Source organism: Genypterus blacodes, unplaced genomic scaffold (assembly GCF_046128005.1).
Source record: "Genypterus blacodes isolate CSIRO-AG114 ecotype Tasmania unplaced genomic scaffold, CSIRO-AGI_Gbla_v1 ptg000107l_1, whole genome shotgun sequence".
In the NCBI taxonomy this organism is placed as follows: Eukaryota; Metazoa; Chordata; class Actinopteri; order Ophidiiformes; family Ophidiidae; genus Genypterus; species Genypterus blacodes.
Genome location: NW_027466911.1, coordinates 810,593 through 831,393, shown reverse-complemented (window position 1 = coordinate 831,393; position 20,801 = coordinate 810,593). Strand labels below are relative to the sequence as shown.

Here is a 20,801-nt window from a genome sequence, read left to right as displayed (position 1 = left end):
TTCCATCTACAGTATAGTCCCTTTATATTTGCGACGGCCTATTTGCAGACAAATATGTTCTGAAACAAACAAGCACGGTTTTGAACTTGTGTATTTTATTGTTCGCATTCAAAACTGACGGCTCTTAACTGCCTTTGATCCAATGCTACGTTTTCCAAGAAATGCTTTAAGGTTTCGTTTTTACAAAACAAAACTTAAGCTGCTCAGAGACGGTTAAAGGGTCAGCATCAGTGTGCACACTGAGGAAGCCTCAGCCACAAACACATTTTGCAAATATCACTATCAGCATTTAAATAATGCAAATCAATCAACGAGTTTTTTTCAAGCACCACAAACAAAAAGATTTGTTTTTTATTTTAAATTACCCTGAAATGAAAATTACTCAGGCTGTGATGCAAATGTCTGCATTGTCCCTTATTACAGCAAAACTGAAACAATTTTCTATACACATCAGGTTCTCTCTCTTGCTCTCATGTCTTCCTGTCTGGTTTCCTGCAGCCGGGGCCAAGCATTGACCACAGAGCCACAAGATTCTGCATTGTTTCCAGTCTTCCAGTGCGCAATGTGACACTGCATCTTCACCATGTCCCCAAAAGGCTCCACATGAACTCGCCCCCCCCCCTCGTGAGATGCGAGTGACAGCCCTCCATGTTCGGAGCCACGAATCTTGGTGCCTCCAATGATGGGACGCCGGACTGAAAGCCTCTGTGCCAAACAACCGTCGAGCTGGGACGTTAACAAAGCAGGCGACTGTATTCAGAGAGAGCCGATGACTTCTTCACACCGTCCCAGATGCGAGCAGCGTAATGAAACCTGCAACATTCAGAGACAATTACTATTTAGTGAGTTACTTTTGTTTACCTGGTTGTCAGGTACATATGCCACCTAGAACCCAGAGGATGACAAATAGATGTATATACAATCGTGTTTCCCCCCAAATATTTCTTCACACTCCACCATCTTTATAGCTATAAACATGCAGCAACCGCTAATGTGCAGCAGAGGCGATGCTGATTCAGCAGCAGGGGAACAATGTGAACATATCTTTAATCATTAGTGAGATAGATTGGGGGGAAAGTGTTCATTTCCTGACGGGACCTGGAACAGGACACATTTACATTTGTCTTCGCGTGCTTGACCTTGACTGGAGTATAACAAGTTTTTGCTTTACCAGTTCTTCTCAGTGAGGATGGTGTGCGACAGTTGACAGCGGGGCATGGCCAGAATTTGGCTGCGAAGCCTGGAAACCGTGCTGGAGAAAGTAGGGTGTCCTCTATACCCCGGGAGGAGAGAGAAGAGGGGGTACATCCCGGAACCTAAACAAAGTGCAATGCTTCATTTATATCTCACGCAAACGAAAATGTTCGAGTTTGGTTGTACATGACCACAGCTGCTGACCTGCTTTAGTCAGGTTATCCTCGCCCTCGTGCTCGTGGACGGGTAACAGGAACAGATTAACTTCAGACTCCAGATAGTCTCGCCCCAGGCCCGGGAAGATGTTGCAGTCCAGCATGGAGAGCGTACCTGCAACCAGACACCGAAGCACAGGTGGGGTGAGTGCAGAGGATGAAGCAAATATCAGACACCCGAAGCAAATATCATGTTAATCAACCCTCAACGTCTCAAGTCCTTCCCATCACACCTGAGCACCAGGGCAGTAAACTTTCCTTTCATCCATCCTCAAACCTTCACATTGGCACGAGAGAACCGGCAGAGAAATTAAGTCTTTTACTATTTTCTCTCTTTTGACTTTCCAAAATCGACAGCAATGACATTCATATTTTCCAAAATATGAATAGTTTGGAAGGGCTTTGCTTGGAGATGGTAAAATAGTCCATTGAAACGGCTCAGTGAAGTCATTTCACACACATATTTCAATCCGTACAACACAGAACATGCCCTCACACACTCCAGACCTTTGTATTTCAGATGGGAGTGAGCCATTAGCGTGTCCACCACCATGTGCATGTCCTTCATGTTCCGGGGGCAGAAATCCTCCCGCCTGGCTTTATTCTGGAGGAACACTGAACACAGACGGCAGGGGCGTGAAAGGAAATCCACTTTGTTCATCATTTTGATTAGGTGTGTGTGTTTCCGCACGGGGCCGGCACCTATGTGGGGATAGTACTCGGCTCCGTCGTCGCTGCCTGACGAGCCACTGCTGTCGTGACTTGCAGACGGAGTGGAGGGCTTCAGCATCTCTGCGGTCTGTAGAAACCTGCAAACAGCCGGCGCCGGCACACACACACACACACACACACACACACACACACACACACACACACACACACACACACACACACACACACACACACACACACACACACACACACACACACACACACACACACACACACACACACACACACACACACACACACACACACACACACACACACCTCTCAGGGCATGAACTGGCATGAACTGACATGACCTGACCTTTGTGACCCTCAGCAGCTTCGTACCTGTACAGGTTGATGTCAGTGAACCAGTCTTGGACCACTATGACCACATGGCATACAGTGAACAGGAAGGCAGCGATCTGAAGAGACTGTGGATGAGAATGTGAAAGAGAAACGTGTGTGTGTGTGTGTGTGTGTGTGAAACGATCGACAAGGAAGCCGATAACTGGCTGGAGCAATCATTAACATCTCAGCGCCCCCTGCAGGCCTGCAACTGACCTGCATCTCCACATAGGTGTGAGGGAGATTGTACTCTGGGGGCAACTTCCGATCGTTATTGATGAGGTGATCCAAAATGGAGGGACTGAGCATGGGCTAGAGAAACAACAGCAAAGTGAACACACACCAGGCCAGGAAAGAGAGAAGAATTCAGATTTCATTGCCTGCATTCTTACCTGCGTGTCCAGGAAGATGACTCTCTCCTGGGTGATGAAGAAATCGATCCCGGTGCTCTGGTTTCCTCCTCGTTCTTTGATCTCTTGGCTCTGAGCTCTGAAAACATAACCCCTGTGCAAACGAGCAGGCGTCATACAGCTCATGTTAACATTACATCATTCCAAGTGCTTACACCGATTCAGTCAATGAAATGGGAAATATTACAACAACACCTAAATGCAACATTATACGGACTGTAAGGATTTCATTGCTATTTGCTGGCTATATGCTTTTCTGTCGTGTGTTTGCTACGTGTGTAACTGTGATTTAGTTTGTTGGCGATGTCGTGCGTTTCTGAACAATCATCCTCAGCCTCTTCAGCATCCGTTAACAGTGCACTCGTCTTCCTCCCAGCTCAAATTCAAGACATACGTTTGCATTTCCTGGCTGGTGTCTATGTTGCATCATCATATGACTTTGTTTTGTATACAGTAACAGACAGAATGATACTACAAACCCGACCTCTGATCTTCCTCAGGGGTGTTGGCAGATAACAGCGACATGATGGTTGATTTCCCAGTTCCCTGCATACCAATGACTCCCACAACCAACATGTCAGTCTGATCCCTCAGGTACTGCAACACACCCATTACAAACACCACTCATTGGCCAGTATCAACCACAAACAAAACAGCTCTGCAGTTCATTAGGCAGCCACTCACCTCCATGGCGCTGTCACACCAGTTCATCTGATCATCCACTAACTTAATGCTGTGCTTCATCTTCTCAGGCGGCAGGAGTTTGGACTGGCCGACCATAGCTGTGGGTCACATGCAGAGATCTGAGATGTCACATTCAGGTCTGTGCAAGTGGAATTTCACTGTTATGTTAGATTCCAGAGTGGGGAACGTCTGTCATCTAGGTGAAACCAATGATAACTCACGGTCCACAGCACTACTGGATGCAGAAGCGCCCATTCCACGGTTTTGGATCTGGTACACCGGCTGGGTCGGACGCTGGCCTTCCCTCTCAATCTTGGAGGGTCCAGGACCGGAGGCTTGAGCTGCTGTCTCTGGGGGGGTCCCCGGCTTCCCCCCATCTTCCCTGGCCTTCATGAGCATGATGGGCTTCTCCAGTACAGGGGCTCCACTGACAGGTGCATTCTGTGATGGTTTAGCCTTCAGAAATGATCCAGAAGCTCAAATCAAGAGATTACACGATCAAAGATTTTAGAATCTAATGACCTAAATGACACAATAAAGTCGACATACCCGTTCTCCAGGGGGTTTGGCAAGAATGATGGGGGTCTTCTGAATGAGTGGCCCTGGAGGATCCTCACTTCCATCCTAAACAGAGAAAGAGCAGTGCGTCCAGCTTCAAAACCTCTCAGACTTAACAGCACAACAGTGTGTTTGTGTTTGGTGTGAGCGTGTGTTTACCCTGCGCTCCCTGGGGGTGTACTCCCGATCCCGGCTGGGTCCGGACAGGTTCTGCCCGGGAGGTCCAGCATCTCGTTCTCCCCGGCGCCGCCTCCTCCTGCGGCCCTGCCCGTACATGCCCGGCTGACTGTGGCCGGACTCCGACATGACGGCACAGCTGGTTTAGCCTTTTGACACTACAGCGACGCAACTGGGCTCATTAAGAGGCACGGGTTAGCATTAGCAGCACAGGCCGGGCGCCAAAGCCCAAAAGCGAGATAATTACAATGTTACAGTCAAATAAATATCACATAAACGTCGCGTTAGTAGCTGCTATTATCCTGACACAGTCGTTATTGTTAAAACTTTAATTGGTTCGCCGTGACAGCCGAAAGCTATTCAAGAAAAGTTAGCAAAGCCAGCAGATGTGTTTTCCGCCGGGGCGCTTGCTTCCAAACTCTGTTACCCGCTGTTGTGCAATTGTAGCTCCTGCTAAGAGCTGCGGCAATACGCGAGCAGAGACTCCGCCCACGTAAAAATCAGTTGGAATTTATCAAGCGCACCTCGGGTTCCCATTAAATGAGCTCGTTTGAAACACTATGATATACTTTGTGGTTCCCCCTGTGTTTTTCCCCCCGGTAGACATTAATGGCGCATAAATACAACAAAGGAATAAGAATGTGTTAACCTCGTCTTGCTCATCCCAATACCTAGTTTTGGATTTATAGAGTTACACATTTCAGACTATATATACTTTTTTTTTGCAAAACTCTAATGTTGTTAATTAAAAAGTTAGCCAACAATATCGCCGGCTAATGTTCGTAATGAACATGTTATCTAAAAACAAAAGACAACATAAATACCAAGAGGAGTTTAATCGTTATGTGTCTACCTAAATACTAGATTCAAAATGTTCTTTTCAAGACGTTCCATTAAAAAACGCTAGCCCATCGATTATTCAAAACACATTAAACGTCCTGAAATCTTCAAAATTGTATTTATTTAAATTATTTGTCACCTTTTTTCTAAAAACTAAATTTCAAGTTATTTCAGTTTCAGTCACCGATGCATTATGGGAAAAGTAGTCTGCACTACCATTACCCGTCGTACAGGATGTTGACTATTTTCGTGTCGACGCCAGTGACAACAATGCGGTGTCTTTGATTTTTTTTTATCTTTCACCTTCTTCAGACAAGTTAACTTTTCCCACGTCTTGACGCGTTTTAAATATGATTCAATATGTGCCACTTTTCGCCGATTTCAACCAAACTTACTCATTATAAATAGAGTACATGTTATTAAATAAGTAAGTAGCTATTTGAGGAAGTACACTAACCGTTGTACTTTACAACTTTAAAAAGGTCATTGAGAGATTATTTGAGATAACTAATTAATGTTTGTCTATTTATAAAAAGAGTCTGTTTTATAGTAGAAAAGAAGGCATGTCATTTAATGTGAACATAGAAACAAAGCTAATGTGATGCATTTTATACATTTTTAAAAATCACTTATATTTCAGACTTCTTTGCATTTCAACAATCTTATACTTCAACAGATCCTCAATGGCAACAACTTCGAAATGGCCTCATACACTCCTGTCAAAGATGTCCAACGGAAGTACGTAATTTCCCATGTGGCTGAAGACCACTCGTATGCCTGGAGCTTCAAACATGACATGGATATCCAACAGTTGAACGCACAGCAGAGTCCTGACAGTGAGTCTAAGCCCCGAGTAAGCAGTGGCCGGAGACCAGAGACACTTGGTAACTCAGTGGGCGGCTCTAATGGTCAGGGGCATACAGGCGAATCACTGAAAGCTGAATACGATCCAGGAATGAGCCACGACCATAGAACATGCCTGAGAGATCATACCCGCACTGAAAATGTAGGTCCAAAGGATCCAGAAGCACTTCACACACAATTCAACAAAACATTTGCAATCCACAGTCATGTTGGTGTGTCCAAGTGCACCACATGTGGAAAGGGGCCATTTATGAACGTGAAGATCCATTTCCTGCATTGTCTTCTCAAACACGAAAACCTTCAGTGCTCAGTGTGCAAACGGTCATTTCAGAGTAGGCAGTCGCACATCGACCACAAGCTGATCTTGCGTTCCTGTGACACCTGTGGCCAAATTCTCACCAATTCCAACTCTAACAATCACCACCAGTGTCCTAAAGGAAGCTATTCAACTGGCCTGTTTTGTTCTGAACTAATGCCAAAAGCCTGTTACACATGCAAAGCCTTTTTTATTTCTGATCGGATTTTGTTAAAACATGTAGCTGAAGCTCACAGTACAATGGTCATGTTATCCGTTAACGTGCATGATAAAGTTTCCACGTCACCCATGAGTAGTTCTGGTCACATCCGGGTCTCTAGCCATGGTTTGGAGACGACTACACAGATGTCCTTCGCTGTCCAAACCGCTGCTGGATCTTTGTCCTCTGTGGTTTTATCTAACCTCGCTCCAAACGAGCTTGTAGAGGACGCTTTCTGCAGGAACACAATCTCTCAGGTTGCCTCAAAGAAGAACAAATCAGTTCTACAGCAGATTGTCAAGAAACAGAAGAATGCACCATCACCCTGCTCACCTGTCAAAATCCCAGGTTCTCCTTCACGGACCGGATATGCCAGAAATCAGAAGACAAACCAGTCCGATCCAACCATGCCCTCTCTGAGCATTCTGGCCATCTTTAAGAATGTAAGTGGAGCGGTGGCCTTGATGAAGCGGATGAACACCTGCTGGCGCTCTAAGGCCCCTTACCGATGCCGGCAGTGCGGAGCCATCTCAGGGCAGCCGTCCCTCGTGGTCCGCCACCGTTACCTACACAGGGGCCCTCGCTTGTACCGGTGCCAGTGCGGTCGGGCCTTTAAGCGCCGGCTGCACTTGTTGCGACACCGCATTCAGCACGCAGAGGCTGGGAGCTACATCTGCGTGGGCTGCGGGGAGACTTTCACGGGAGCTACACTATTGGCCGAGCACAGGAGCGGAAGGTTAAGGAAAGGTACCTCGGCTGGATGGAGTTGTAAAGGAAGAGGAAGCAGAAAGTGTCAAATGCCTTTTTCCTGCAACTGTGGACGACTCTTTGTCCGGCCCTCCGCCTACATATGGCACCAACTGAAAAACAGTCCACTGAAATGACAAATCGCTATTCATGGATATGTTTTGTTTGCAATTTTTGAGAGACTAATGTGGTGCCATGTGGTTCAGTTGATTATATTGTATTACAGAGTTACAAAAGCAAAGGTTTTCCGGTCACTTATAATGGTTTTTAATCCCAAGCATGTCCTGGAGATTTTTTTTCTTTTTCAACACGTTTCCATTGCATGCAAATGATCACAGTAAACTGAGTTAGAATAACTATTTTATTGTTGCTTTTTAACACTTGAGAATACAAAATCAATCCACATGGAACTCTCTCTATTTAATAAGCAAAAAACAGCTCCAGTTTAACATCCAGGAAAAGTTCTTCCAGTTTACTTGTGTTTTGGTGGTTTTGTGGTTAACATTGTGGCTGGTTGAGCTTCCGGATCACACCACATTTGTTGCTTTAGGGCCCCCTTTCATCCATATTGCAGATTCTTAATCAACGGTTTCAAAATCTGTGGTTTATACCATTGTTGACTTTGTTTGGGGTTTTAGTATTCAGGTGGGAAAAAAAATAAATATCTTTGTTGTTTTGCATGAGGCATTGTTATTCCTTATATCCACAAGATGGAGCTGTAGTGTTTCCAAACGACGATCCGTGGAGGGCACCCTCTACCACACCGACGTTACATTTAGCAGACGCGTTTATCCAAAGCGATGACCTCCTAAAGTGTTGCTACTCCTCAGAACAGGTGTAAACTGGCCCAGATGAACATCAAACACCAATTTTGAAGATTTTACTATTGAAAATGAAGTTTCCAATACAATAAAAGACTAATGAAATATGTACACAAAACAACCCCACAAAAATAATGAACATGGTAACTATTAAACCTCTGCCAGTGAACAGAGACATCTAAACGCCTTAGTTCTATTCCACATGAATTAGGCTTCGAGATCCTCCATAGCACCTTCCAATTAGCCGTTGAAGAGCAAAGCCGTCCTTGTTGCAGTTCTTTCTGTATTGTCTTAATTACACCTGTTAAAAAAAAGCTCTGTCATTCGTCCACAGAAAAATAAAAAGCATTAGAATAGTTTGACAGACGTAAGCCGTCTTGCCACGTCCTCGGAGTGGAGCAGCAGGTCCAGAATGTAGCAGCTCTGGACAAAGTAGTTCTCTTCCCATTTTCATGGGAAACGAAAAACACCGAGGCCATCATGTCACCTGCAAAGGCACATTATGGGGCTGAACCATCAATCAAATCTAAACAGGGTCCAGTGCAGGTGCTGCACTGTGATGCTGTGGTTGAGCAGCGTGACTCGTAGCTGCTAGCCTGGTTTGACTGTACCTGTTCTCTCGGTTTGGGGGGTCCAGGACCTGACACAGCAGCTCTGATGTTATTTCGAAAGCACGATTCAGGTTGTCCACCTTCTCTTCCAAGATGCGGAGACGCACCTCGACCTTCTGACACCAGCTGTTCCAATTGTTGCTCAGGTCTGTCATGATCTGGTGCAGCTGTTGAAATCCATATAAATGCAAATTCTTTCTCATTTATGCATTGTTAGGTATATTTTCTATAAAATAGATATGCATGGTTTAGAATTCAGACATTTGCAGTCATGCAAATCAGTCTCCCATTTTCTTGAATTTCCCCAATGGGCTGAATAAAGTACCTATCAGGTATTTTTATATGCCTGAACACTCAGTGATTAACTAAGCTGTAACATACTGAATAAGCATTGTGGCAATCTGAATGGGCATTAGCCTGTCCAATTGTAGTATTTTGCAGTAATGTACCTTGGGGAGGTCCACCATCTCACTGGAGTCGTGTCTCAGTTGTTTTTGATGGAGGCGCAAATGCCGGAATCTGTGAAAATGAGCAAAAGATCTCAGTCATGTGGAAGTATTTTAACCACAAAAGTGAGCAGAGGGTTCAGGTTGTGTGTGTGGCTCTGGTTGCTCTGGAGTAACTTTTATAACAGAAAGGAACCCTGTCCTGTAAAGAAACATGCAGACAGCTAGATGAGCATTAATAAAACTCATATGCAGGAGGCATGTTGTGTTTGTAATCACTCCTAGCCTCCCCAAAGCCCGTAGGTCTCTATTGTAAAATATGGGCGACACAGATGTCTGTGATTGCTAGATGGGACGAAGTGGCCCCTCAGTCCTGGCCAAGTACAGCAAGTGTGAAGGCTTGCAAAACCTCATTACCAGGGACTGCAGAGGTCAGAGGTCATTCACTCAGTCTATCCCTGATGACTACAGAAGCAAATGCAATGGTAGCTTTGAAGATGCAGAATCACTCTGTTGGATCGCTGACATTTAAGAGTGGAGAATGCTAAATATAGTATATCAGATAGATGGAACCCCCCCCCCCCCAAAAAGAAAATATGAAACCCTGGAACAGTTGTGCGTCCTTGATTGCAAGCAGTTGCTGAAGTAGATAAGAAAAGCCACAGTGGTTTTCTGCTCCAAATTTGAAAAAAAGGGACTCAGGCGTCTCCTGCTCTGACTTTCCATGGTGATTCTGCACAGTGAAAGCAGGATGTACAGTCCTTCCACCCATGCAACACACACACACACACACACAAAATCCTGTTGTCAGGATACGGAACCGTACGGCCACACTTGTGAGTTTCCTGTCTTGTGTAATCCACTTAGGAGGAGGTGCAGTTGAATAACAAGGATGAGAAACAACTCATGAGGAAAAAAGAAAAAATGCGAACGTAAACAACTCAGTTCCTCAAACCGTTTCCCTGTTTCCCCTCCTGGTATCTCAGATGACATGTTGATTTCATTACAATCATTCATATATTGTAACATGATGGGATGCATGTCCCTATGCAGCACTCTTCCCTGTATGGAGGGCAGAGACAAACTTAACAGCTCATCTAAATGAACTGATTCTGCCATTACGTGTTGATGGTGAGTTAATGATCCGTAAGACGACAAAATTAAACCACACAAACACAAACGTCCTCCATGAAGGCGTCAATTGTGATTTGCTTACGCGATGATGGCGTCCAGAAAGCAGCGCTGGCGTCGCCGGTGCTCCCTGCGGCTTCTGCTCTTCAGGGTGGTGCGGTGCAGGAGCCAGCATTCCCTCAGCACATTAGCAGCGGCGTGGCGGAGCTGATGAAAAGACAAAGAAAGCCCCATCAATCAACTCAACATGAGAACCGACTCTATACCATGTTCATCGTTATTACAGCTGACTTCATACCAAACAGTACTGGAATTGGGAACAGGATTCATCCCAACTGACCAACTAAATCCACATTTGCTCTACTGATGTTGCATTCAGGTCAAACTACATGGCTTTGGTTTGAGCTGCAAAGGAATCAAAGAGAAATCCAGCGTTTCCACTTTTGCCACCTTTCACTTTGATTCTATTAACGTCCCTTCAGGTCTTCCTGCCAAAACCACTGAATCGACCCTGTGATGTCACTGTGGCCCTGTTGTGGAGGTTATTAATAGTGGCCCCATCACCGTCCGCATCCCCACATCTTCCCTTGTTCCCATCAGTGCAATTCTGGATAACACCAAAAAGTTCAGAAGGACACACACTCACACACACACATACCAAAACACAAGCAAGACACAGAGATGCACCGAGTGACAGGATGCAGCCTGTGAGAAAGGAAATGGTTGTATCCTCCAAAGCAGCAGACCAATAGCAGTCAAACACAGCAAACCAAAGCTCACAATAAGACTATGGATTAATGTAGACAGGCATTATGAAAACACATTTTGTACATTTTTTGTTTTAGACACTTCTTCATCCTACATCAACACATGAATCCTGTCATGGCTACATCAGTGCACACAGACACACACACACACAGTTAGCAGGGCCAGTTTCCTGTCCCATCTCTGTGCCCTGAACTGACGAGCTTCTTTCCTGAGAGGGACCAGATTATTTCCTCAGTTTGACGCCTTGCAAAGCTTTAAAAAGCTGAGCAGAGCCCCAGAGACCCTTTTCCCACACCATTCTGTCCTCTGCCATGCCCTATTTTTAAGGAAAAAATATTATAAAAATACTCCAAAACCATAACATGCATGCCACATGGAAAGGAAAAAAAACACTTCCGTCCTGTCATCACGACCCAGTTTCCCCTCGTCCTTCTTTTTCTGGTTTGAGCTCCACTACATTAACCTCTGATGTAAGTGCAGATAGTCAACTGTATGGGGAAATTTGAGCTCAAAACATCACAGCGCCACCATCAGGTTGATTGACATTTTAATTTTTGCACAAGTAGTGAGTGCACAGATCTACCAAGACTGGTTACACTAGACTGATTCATTCATGAGATACAGCGTTGTATGTAAAATGAGCCACGCCCCTCAACTTCAGCAGACAAACTGGCATAGACAAACCAAAGGACCTCAGGAACATTTTTGATACTGTGACTCATGGTTCAAATGTTATAAGCTAAAAGGTGCAAGTGTTCATTACATCACAACCATCAGGCCGATGGTCTCCCCTAGATCATACAGATCAAAGTAACAAAGTCAGTGAGGCAGTGGCTCAGTGGGTAGTGGGTAGTGCTTCCGCTTGGAAACCGGAGGGTCGCCGGTTCGAGCCCCTGCCGAGGTGCCCCTGAGCAAGGCACCGAATCCTCAATTGCTCCCCCCTCTGCGAAGGGTGGTAATGTAATGTAAGTCGCTTTGGATAAAAGCGTCTGCCAAATGATCGTAATGTTAATGTAATGTTCTGATGAGTCGCCTTCTACAGTTTACAGAATTCGTTCCAACGTGTCTGTACAAACAACACAAACATTTTTAGCTAGATGGGACAAGTGAACCTATGATGTCATCAAAATATGACATGCAACATCTTGTACATCCCTGCTGACACGACACTCATTAGACAGCATGAAGTAAATGATAAGACAGAATTATTAGCAAAATGCTGCTAAACATAATCTATTATATTGCTCTTACCCGTTTAGTAGTCTGGATGTTCATCATGAAGTAGTGTACATACTCCTCTCCTTTGTTCAGCGCCAGCTTCTTGGCAACGACTGCAACCAGCATGGCAGTGCAGGCTACACCCTAAAGCCCAAACACACAAAGAACTGTTGGCATGGTTACCGATAAAGTTAGCATCTGCCTAGACTCATACAAAGTTTCTCAGTGAGCATGTCAGCAATCATGGCTGATACTGGGCTTCTTCTCACGCCCTGCGGGACTGAATCATGACAGACAGCACATCTGTCTGATTCTCACGAGTGTAACCGGCTGATATCACGAAGAAACAGCACAACAAGGCTCAAATAAAGGTTTTTTTAGAATTACGCAAGTTTTGAATGAGTAATTTGTATCAGTCAGTCTCCTTGAGGGTAAGCACTTATTCAAAACACTAAATGTTGATCTTCATTCTCATGTGGTTTCGCTTAATAAATCAAAGTTATTTACACACAGGAGAGTTTGATGGTTAAAGACAGGAGAGATTGATGGTTAAAGACAGCTGTCTGTGTGAGTGGTGGCTTCCCCTGAGGACAGTGTGGTGACACTGCTGCAAAGGGAACTACAGACTCACGTCATCACGGCAAACACAAACCATGTTCACAATAGATAATAGAAATGAAGCGGTCTTTACCTGTTATCCTGTTTGTGTATGCAGCGTTAGAGAGAGAGAGAAGGAGAGAGAGAGCATGATGGAGCATGTGCATGACAAGTCTCATCAGCCATTTCAACAAACCTAGCACAATATCTTCATTCTTCCTCCCATCAGCCAAACACTGAACAGATCTGTCAATACATGTGAAACCAGGGAGGTACAACATAACAAAAACGGTTTCCAGGATCCATCCACACACACACACACACACAGAGAAAGGATGAAAAACGATGACGTCGCTCCCCCTGAACACAGATGCGGACCGAGTTGCGCCTGAGCAGCCGTGCTCGGCCGTATTGCAGGTGTGAGCATCGCTCCATCACTGGCTCACACAAGTGCCCTGATGGGAGAAGGAATGCTTTGTTGTTTCCATGGGAACAGGTTGGCATGCCCTCCCTCCTGTTGTAGTAGTGCCAAATGCTATAAACCACCTAAAAATGGATATGTCGGAAAGTTTCCCTGTGTAAGCGATCGAGGCTTGTGAAAACACCGAGTAAAGAGGAGGGAGAGAGTCATTTTCCACCGTGTCATCGAGGTGTCTCGACAACGACTCGTGCTCACGACGAGAAAACAGCAACACACCCACACACGCACGCACCTTATCAGTCTTGCTTACAGAAAGAAAGTTTGAAAGATTTATTTCACTTTTACTTGACATGCACAACCTGTAGTTATCATGGTGAGGTCGGCTCATCGGTCATAATCTTACTAATGAAATGAAATTTATTAGATTGCCTGATTCATTGCGTTCATTTAAATGAGGCTCAATGATTTATGTGTGTGATCTTTAACCAATTTCTGATATAACCATGAGGAACAAGAGACAAAGTCATCACTCAGCACAAACTCACTACAGGGTGTGCGTGTGTGTGAAATGATCTAAATTACACACATGACCGTCTTTCAGCACCGCTCGGGTGTGCAGCTGACAGCAGCTGACTGGTAAATGTGTCTAAATATTGGAGTGCAGAACCAAACAAAACAGAATAGAACTGAGTGAGAGAACAGGGGAGGCGTTGACTGAAATGGAGCAGAATAAAAGCGGAATGGAACAAAGAACTGTATGGATGAGACAGAAATGTGCATCATCTCATGGAACAGAGAGACAGAAGAGAACAGAGCCGAGCAGACTGAATGGAGGCAATACAACACAATGGAATGGACTTAATGGAGCTAAAAATCGATCAAAACAGGACAAATCAGAATAGACTAATTGCAATCGAAAAACGTAGCAGGACTGAATGGAACGTGGTAGAACAGAACGGAATGCAGTGGGAGAGACGAGAGAACAGAATGGAAACTTGCACAAAATCAAGCAAAATTCAAAACAGGAGATGTAAGGAGTGTGTTCAATCAAGCTGTGGGTGAGATTTGACAAAGATAAGGCATTCTTTGTGCCCGCTCATGTGCGTTAAACTCATTATTGTCGAACAAACTGATTTCATTCCTATCCAGAGAAACTAAAACAACGAAATCCATCATTAAAGAGCAGAGAATTTGTTCTTCAGTACGCACAGTGTGTCAATCTGTACAACAGAACTCTCTTATTTATTCAGCAATGCATTTAAAACCTGTTTGCTGCGTGATGAATGCAATGAGAATGAAACAAATGAAAGAATGACTTTCTACCGTGTCCAGTTTAAGTGTTGCATGTTGTTGTGTTTAGTTACCAAGAGGCCGGCGAAGAGACAAACCACTTTGCCACAGCTGGTGTACGGCGACACGTCCCCATAGCCCACAGTGAGGAAGGTGATGGCTATGAGCCACATGGCCGTGCCCATGTGAGCTGTAGACTCATGGGTGTGCCTGCAGGGAGAGACAGAGAGTAACACAGATTAAGACGCACAATCTTGTGGTTTGTCATTTCCTGACCAAAATGGTGATAAAAGTGTTTATCAGTCTGTAATCGATGTCGATGTGCGACGGTACGGTAGAAGACAGGAAGCGAGCGCCGCTGGAAATGTCACATGCCGTCATGTATGCATGGAAGCGTAACTAAACATACAAAAGGTTATTGTGCGTTGATCCGTCCTCTAGGAGGGGTAAACAAATTATAACTGGCAGTATGCCAACACACAGCCTTATCAGGTTTGGATAATGACTTCACCTTTGTTCTGCTGACATCAAGCTGGCATCAGTGAGGTGTTGCGCAATAATTTGTTTGAGGGAAAAAAAAGATGACTATTGGAAACCCACAGAGAATAACTGAGTGGATTCACCATTTGGGGCAAAATGGAAGTGCACCAAACCATCTAATGTGTGAGAAAGAGGATAAAAAAGTCATTATCTTGTGTTTTTTTATGACATTAGATTTTTGGTGTTTATGTTGTGTGGAGCAGCATTTACACATCAGGGCCCACAGAACTGAAACAGGGTGTAGTGTCTTTTGTTAATGATTGAACATTACATCCGTCTGTTAGTTTATGGTTGATTTTAATAGATAGATAAGATAAATTATCCTTTTGTTCATAACTTGCCTGATAACCATCAACACACATTTCCTTTATAACATCCTGAACCTCCAGAGACCTGTCCGTTTACTTTGTATGCATTTTTAATTTCTCCTTGCTATGTGGGTTTAGTCAGACCTAATAATGTGATCACAAAGAGTACAACCCATTTCTTTTGCCTTCTCTGTTTACTAGCAAGCCATTGTATTTATATCACAAGAGTGCAGTGACAAATGTCCAGATATGAGGACAACAGGTTTAAATTAAGCAATGATATATAAGGTGTAGTGGAGGAAAAATGTAATGTCCACATATGAGGACGCAGGGTCTCCGGAGGATACAGATGACACAGATGACGCCTACCTCTCACACAGCGTCAGCATCCACGACGCCGTGATCCAGAAGAACATGATGAAGACCATCAACATGCGCGTGGGGTATTTGTTCAACATCATCTTGAGAACTAAGCGGAAGGTGAATTTGATGCTGTTGAGCGAGCCGACGCTCCTGTAGGAGGCGCTCAGAAGCACTTTGCTGTGCAGCAGCATGACCCGGTGCACCAGGTACAGGCGGAGGAACATCAGGATGCACGCCAGCCTTTCCAGGTCCATCAGAGCTACACCGTGATCTTCAGACACACAGGGCAGTGCTGGGGAGGAGGAGTTAGTAGGGAGGTGAAGGCTCCAGTATGTGCCAACAGGGTGGATGGAACAAACCAACAGCTCCAGGATGAACAAAAGAACTCTGCGACCGGTCATGGCAATACGCCAGTCGATGTAGTTATGATCAATGATGAACAGCTGAAGGATGGAGGAGAGCAAAAGAAGAGCGGTTAGAAATGGAGGAGGGCAAATACTGATGATTACAGGTGAACAGATCTGAACAAATATTCCTCTAAGAAAGCAGCATTAACAATCTGTGCTCATTCCCATACTGGTTGCCAAATATTAGTAAAAGGGAAGTCATAAAATGAGCCAGTCTGGAATGCCAGACAGGCTCATTTTTTGACAGGCCAGTATTCACAGTACACGAGCAGAGCTGCATGTGTGTGTTTAGCATCATCAACAACACAGTCCAATATGTTCTAATTGGGCAAATTACCATTTTTGCAGCAATCAATCAATAAATCCTCTGATATAATTAGACTGAAACTGTATCATGTGAGCTGCCTGTCAGTTAGATTTAAGCACATGTTCGGCTCCATCCTGACTCTTTCCTCTCTTTGCCCCATCTCCTCCAAGCACCTTCATCAGCCAAACATTAGTCCAAAGCAGGAGCCAGTAAACCAGTAAAACAGGCAGTCGGTCCAAGATCAGCATGGGAAGCTACTGCTGCATGTCAGAGTCGTGGAGTTAAAACGGGTTCTGCTGCTTGTTGTACTCTGTTCATACTTTATTGATTACTCATGTGCCTGGAGTGAGTGTGAGGATGAAAGTAAATGACTGAATGTTTACACTGTTTTGCTTCCGCCAAATCCACAAACGTATCGACACGCAGCAAACTGTGTTTATTGGAAAGAAACCATCCAAACATTGGGCGCAGCTTTGCATTCTGGGGTTCGATCCAGCATTTCTCCGCAAATACAACACAGATCACGAGTGTTGAGGCTACCATCAGTGGACCGAGAGCTGCTACTCAAGTATCCCCCCCTCTAACCGGGGGGCTGATCTGAAACAGGCGTCACTGGCACCGGCGACGCACGAAACCCCGTCAGAGTAAAATGAGAAGATTACCTGAGCAGCACAAACTGAAGTCTACAGAAGGCAAATATCGAAAATATGGGAACCAAAAAACAAGTAAACTCACCCTCACGTCCTTGTAATGGAAAACTGCCAGGCTGATCAGGAGACACGCGGTGGACAGGCTGATGAAACAGTTGAGGATGAAGGCAGCATTTGAGCCCTGGAAAGGAAACAGTGAAGAGTGAGAAAGGAAAGCGATTTGATTCAAGACTCTCTTATTACGCAACCAAGACCAATCCTGCTGAAACTAATGTATCAAGTAAAGAGACTTGAGGTCACTGCAGATGAATACAACTTATCCCCAATGTAGAGAAATGTTGGCTGATCTATAATTCAGCCGAGTTCAAAAAACAGATATGACCAACCAAGCAGCGGCCACATCACAGGGACTCGACTCGTGTCAGTGCAAGTGATGGAACATCAGTGGAGGTTTATATTGTGGTTAACAGTTAAAAGATAATTGCAAACTTTCGTACTGGAGGAAACTTGAGCGTGTAGGTGCTGCAGTGTGACGTCCGTTGGCAAAGCACCTTGTTTTCCGCGTCTCTCTCCCGTCGCGTTCGCATTATGTGTGTAGTTCATCCAGAGCCAATTGGGAGACGCCACAAACGCTCCACACTCACCACAATCCACAACACCGGCGTGATGCCTGCAGAGGTTCTGAAATTGTTTTTGTAACGGTTTCATGTTGGAAACAGAAATTTCAAGGCCATTGAAGAACCTCAACATGGGTTGTTACTCAGTTTTGGATGGACAGCGAATTCGCCAATTTAAGCACAGGCCACCCAAGACAGGACACGAACGGCACTTACGGCTCACGGAAAACATGGTGGTCGATTCATCAGTGCACAATGGGAACAATGCACACACAAACATAAAAACACACAAGTTGTACTTCTAGTGTGGCCACTTGTTGCCTCTGCCAGTGACTAATCACCTGCTGATGATGAAGGAGCCATGTTTCCGTTGGTGTCAGGTATACACAGACTAGATGCAGCTGGTTTGCTTTCAGGGAGGAACTGAAACCTGAAGATTGTTGGCCCCAAAAGGATCACAACAGGGCATTCTCACCATCATCTTACCGTACACATTCCCTGCTGTGACACTTCAAAGCCACTCAACCATTTAAGTGGATCCAGTAGAGCAGGTTTTCTATTCTTTTGGAATTCTGAGTATCTGTTTGACTTTGCCAGAACATTTATTTGTATTCATGGTGTAAATCTGTAGCTCATTGGATGCAGGTGATAACAGCTGGAGTCTGAGTCCTGAATCACAGGCGAGGGGAACTAAATGTGGTCTTGTGGTGACGGCAGAGGTTCTAAACCGTGTGCCAGCTATGACTCATGAGTCTGCAGTTTTCGTTCCAACCAATCACGACGGCAGCCAATTATGATCTTAACCTCACCAATTAGCTGCTGCATGACGGCCAAACTGCTTTAATAAATCATCAAAAACCTCTATGACACCATGTGCAGCTCTGAACTCAACTTCTTATCAGTCAAAGAAGGTCTGAACAAGGTCTCTGAAAAGTGGACACGAGGTCACATCAAGGTCAAAGTGCACAGAGACTCTAGCCCAGCATCATACACCACCTCAACAAACTCAGTGCCCATTCAAACACACCAATTATACACCAAATGATGTGGAACGATAGCCTGAAGTCACTGAAAGGGAAGTAGGGAAATGTGGAAAAACTTCCCATTAATAGCTCTGTTTTGGTGCATAACCATGAGAAGGTTTGCTTAAAATATCACTTTGTAGACTGGAGTAACTTTGAGAGGCCCTCAGCTTCGTCATCATCATCAAAATACCCTGCAGGATACTGAAAATGGGTTTCAAAATAACCTATAAGGAGGCACGACTGACCAGTGCCAAAGTCCTGCACAGTGTTGACATAAGCCTGCTGTGTGTGTGTGTGTGTGTGTGTGTGTGTGTGTGTGTGTGTGTGTGTGTGTGTGTGTGTGTGTGTGTGTGTGTGTGTGTGTGTGTGTGTGTGTGTGTGTGTGTGTGTAAGAGCGACTAAGCAGCTCACACAAGTGACTTGGACCTGATGCAAAATTTAAAAGGAGATGAATGTTGATGATGCTTATATAAGATGTGGTTAAATCAGCGATGCAGCTTCTCCAAAATAATAAGCTTTTCCACTGCATCAGCATTTCCATGGTAGCAAAGCTGATGCCTGTTAGGGATCAACACACAACACCTGTTCAAGGTTTGCAGCACCTTTCAGTTCACCCCAGTGCCTCTCCAGCTCCAAATCTAAGGACAACAACACTTTGAAGGTCGGGACATATTTCCACTGGTTGCTTGCTGAAGGATTTAAACAGAAATGCGGGGCTCTTGGACGCTGTAATCAATCACTAACTCCACAGCACAGAGGTGGTCTGATGTTTAAGCGGCACGCATGAGGACTTTTTTCCACATGTGGAGCTGGCGTGTGCTGTAGGAAGTCAGGGGGAGTTAATAATTTGTTGATTGTGTGGCCTGGCATTGTTATCCACTGAGATCTGCGTGTTAATGTCATGAGGCTGTGCTACCAAAGAGTGTGTCTGGAAGTGGACTGACTAATGAGGAGGTCAGGGAGGTTCAGAGTCCAGGTGCTCAGGCTGCATGAGGCTGATCAAGGAAGTAGTTACGACCAAACAAATACAACCAATTGTCCAAGAATGTGACTTTCTACACCAATTACGTCCAATTATGTTAAAGAGGATCTGGTGGGATATTAACCCTTTAATTTTTTTAATGACTTCTCTGAGCTCAGACTTTGTTTGGTCGGACTAATATCTGAAACACAAGGAGCTCTGGAGGCTCGAGTATCGGTTTCACCAACGTGAGTAGGCGAGAAATGAAATGAAACAAAAATTCCCGCACACTTCTGAATTCTGAAGTAATCAATTCCATCACGCATGACGTCACTTACCGGCTGAAAGCTGAGGCGACATATTTCAGAGTGGATGATCATGAGCAGGATCCCCAGCACTCCCATGCACAGAGCGGCCGAGCACAGGAACTTCTTCTCCTCGAGCAGCAGCTTTCTGTCCCGCAGCCTGGACAGGTAGTTTCCCCTCTTCTGAGTCCCGGGGAAGGCGAGCGGCGCGGACACGTTCTCCGGGTCACGCACGCCGCCGTCACAGTCCACCGTGGCGCCGCCGCGCTGCCGGCTACGGTCTATCATCTCCATCTCCTCCTCCGTGTCCACTGGCCGGGCTGCTGCTACTCCCGGCGTCGTCTCCGTCTCCGCCTGTTGCTCCATCCACCATGCGTCGCTCCTCCCGAGCTGGTGAAGACACACTACCGTTCCGCTGCGCTCCAGGCCCGCGTCTCTTTTGACGCTCAACCAAACAGCGGCGGGCTTATATGCGCTCACCTTCACACCTCCGCGGCGCGGTGCGGTGCGAGGCGAGGCTGCACGCTCACGTACACTGACGCTCCCTACGTAAACTTGACTTAATTAAACAACATCATCAACTCACGCCCGTATTTTACGATCGTACACACAGGTATGAATGACATTTGGAAGATGTTACTGTAATGTTTGGGGTGTGTGCGTGTGTGTGTGTGTGTGTGTGTGTGTGGGGGTGTGTGTGCGCGCGCGCGCGCGTGTGTGTATTAGCATAAACAAACGGGCATGTCAATTGCTTC

General features: G+C 45.3%; 2 protein-coding genes across 3 annotated transcripts; both read right to left on the bottom strand.

The window, feature by feature from the left end:
• Positions 1 to 107: 107 nt before the first annotated feature.
• On the bottom strand, positions 108 to 4,889 carry smg9 (SMG9 nonsense mediated mRNA decay factor). Of its 2 annotated transcripts, none has more exons than XM_076160748.1 (13): positions 4,277 to 4,889; positions 4,109 to 4,183; positions 3,781 to 4,000; positions 3,560 to 3,657; positions 3,360 to 3,472; positions 2,858 to 2,969; positions 2,682 to 2,777; positions 2,466 to 2,551; positions 2,112 to 2,218; positions 1,917 to 2,024; positions 1,399 to 1,524; positions 1,172 to 1,316; positions 108 to 813 (listed from the first exon to the last, which is right to left on the bottom strand). In XM_076160748.1, the coding sequence occupies exons 1-13, from the start codon at positions 4,421 to 4,423 to the stop codon at positions 735 to 737; spliced, it is 1,512 nt and encodes a 503-aa protein (XP_076016863.1). In that variant the 5' UTR covers positions 4,424 to 4,889; the 3' UTR covers positions 108 to 734. The 2 variants fall into 2 exon arrangements, with proteins under 2 accessions (XP_076016863.1, XP_076016862.1); XM_076160747.1 differs by having other exon boundaries at positions 109 to 813; positions 3,781 to 4,015; positions 4,277 to 4,887.
• A 2,718-nt stretch (positions 4,890 to 7,607) lies between these two features.
• kcnn4 (potassium intermediate/small conductance calcium-activated channel, subfamily N, member 4) lies at positions 7,608 to 20,553 on the bottom strand. Its single transcript, XM_076160754.1, has 9 exons — positions 20,080 to 20,553; positions 17,224 to 17,319; positions 15,781 to 16,217; positions 14,638 to 14,773; positions 12,289 to 12,399; positions 10,355 to 10,476; positions 9,142 to 9,211; positions 8,693 to 8,859; positions 7,608 to 8,568 (listed from the first exon to the last, which is right to left on the bottom strand). The coding sequence occupies exons 1-9, from the start codon at positions 20,410 to 20,412 to the stop codon at positions 8,565 to 8,567; spliced, it is 1,476 nt and encodes a 491-aa protein (XP_076016869.1). The 5' UTR covers positions 20,413 to 20,553; the 3' UTR covers positions 7,608 to 8,564.
• Between the last annotated feature and the right edge of the window lie 248 nt (positions 20,554 to 20,801).

Coding starts and splice junctions, on each gene's coding strand:
- smg9 (XM_076160747.1), bottom strand. CDS start 4,423: ATGTCGGAGTCCGGCCACAGTCAGCCGGGCATGTACGGGCAGGGCCGC. Junction 1,525..1,916: donor CTCCCATCTGAAATACAAAG/GTCTGGAGTGTG, acceptor GTCTGGTTGCAG/GTACGCTCTCCATGCTGGAC. Junction 814..1,171: donor ATCCTCACTGAGAAGAACTG/GTAAAGCAAAAA, acceptor TGAATGTTGCAG/GTTTCATTACGCTGCTCGCA.
- kcnn4 (XM_076160754.1), bottom strand. CDS start 20,412: ATGGAGCAACAGGCGGAGACGGAGACGACGCCGGGAGTAGCAGCAGCC. Junction 17,320..20,079: donor GTCGCCTCAGCTTTCAGCCG/GTAAGTGACGTC, acceptor TTTCCTTTCCAG/GGCTCAAATGCTGCCTTCAT. Junction 12,400..14,637: donor GTCTCTTCGCCGGCCTCTTG/GTAACTAAACAC, acceptor TTTGGGCTTTAG/GGTGTAGCCTGCACTGCCAT.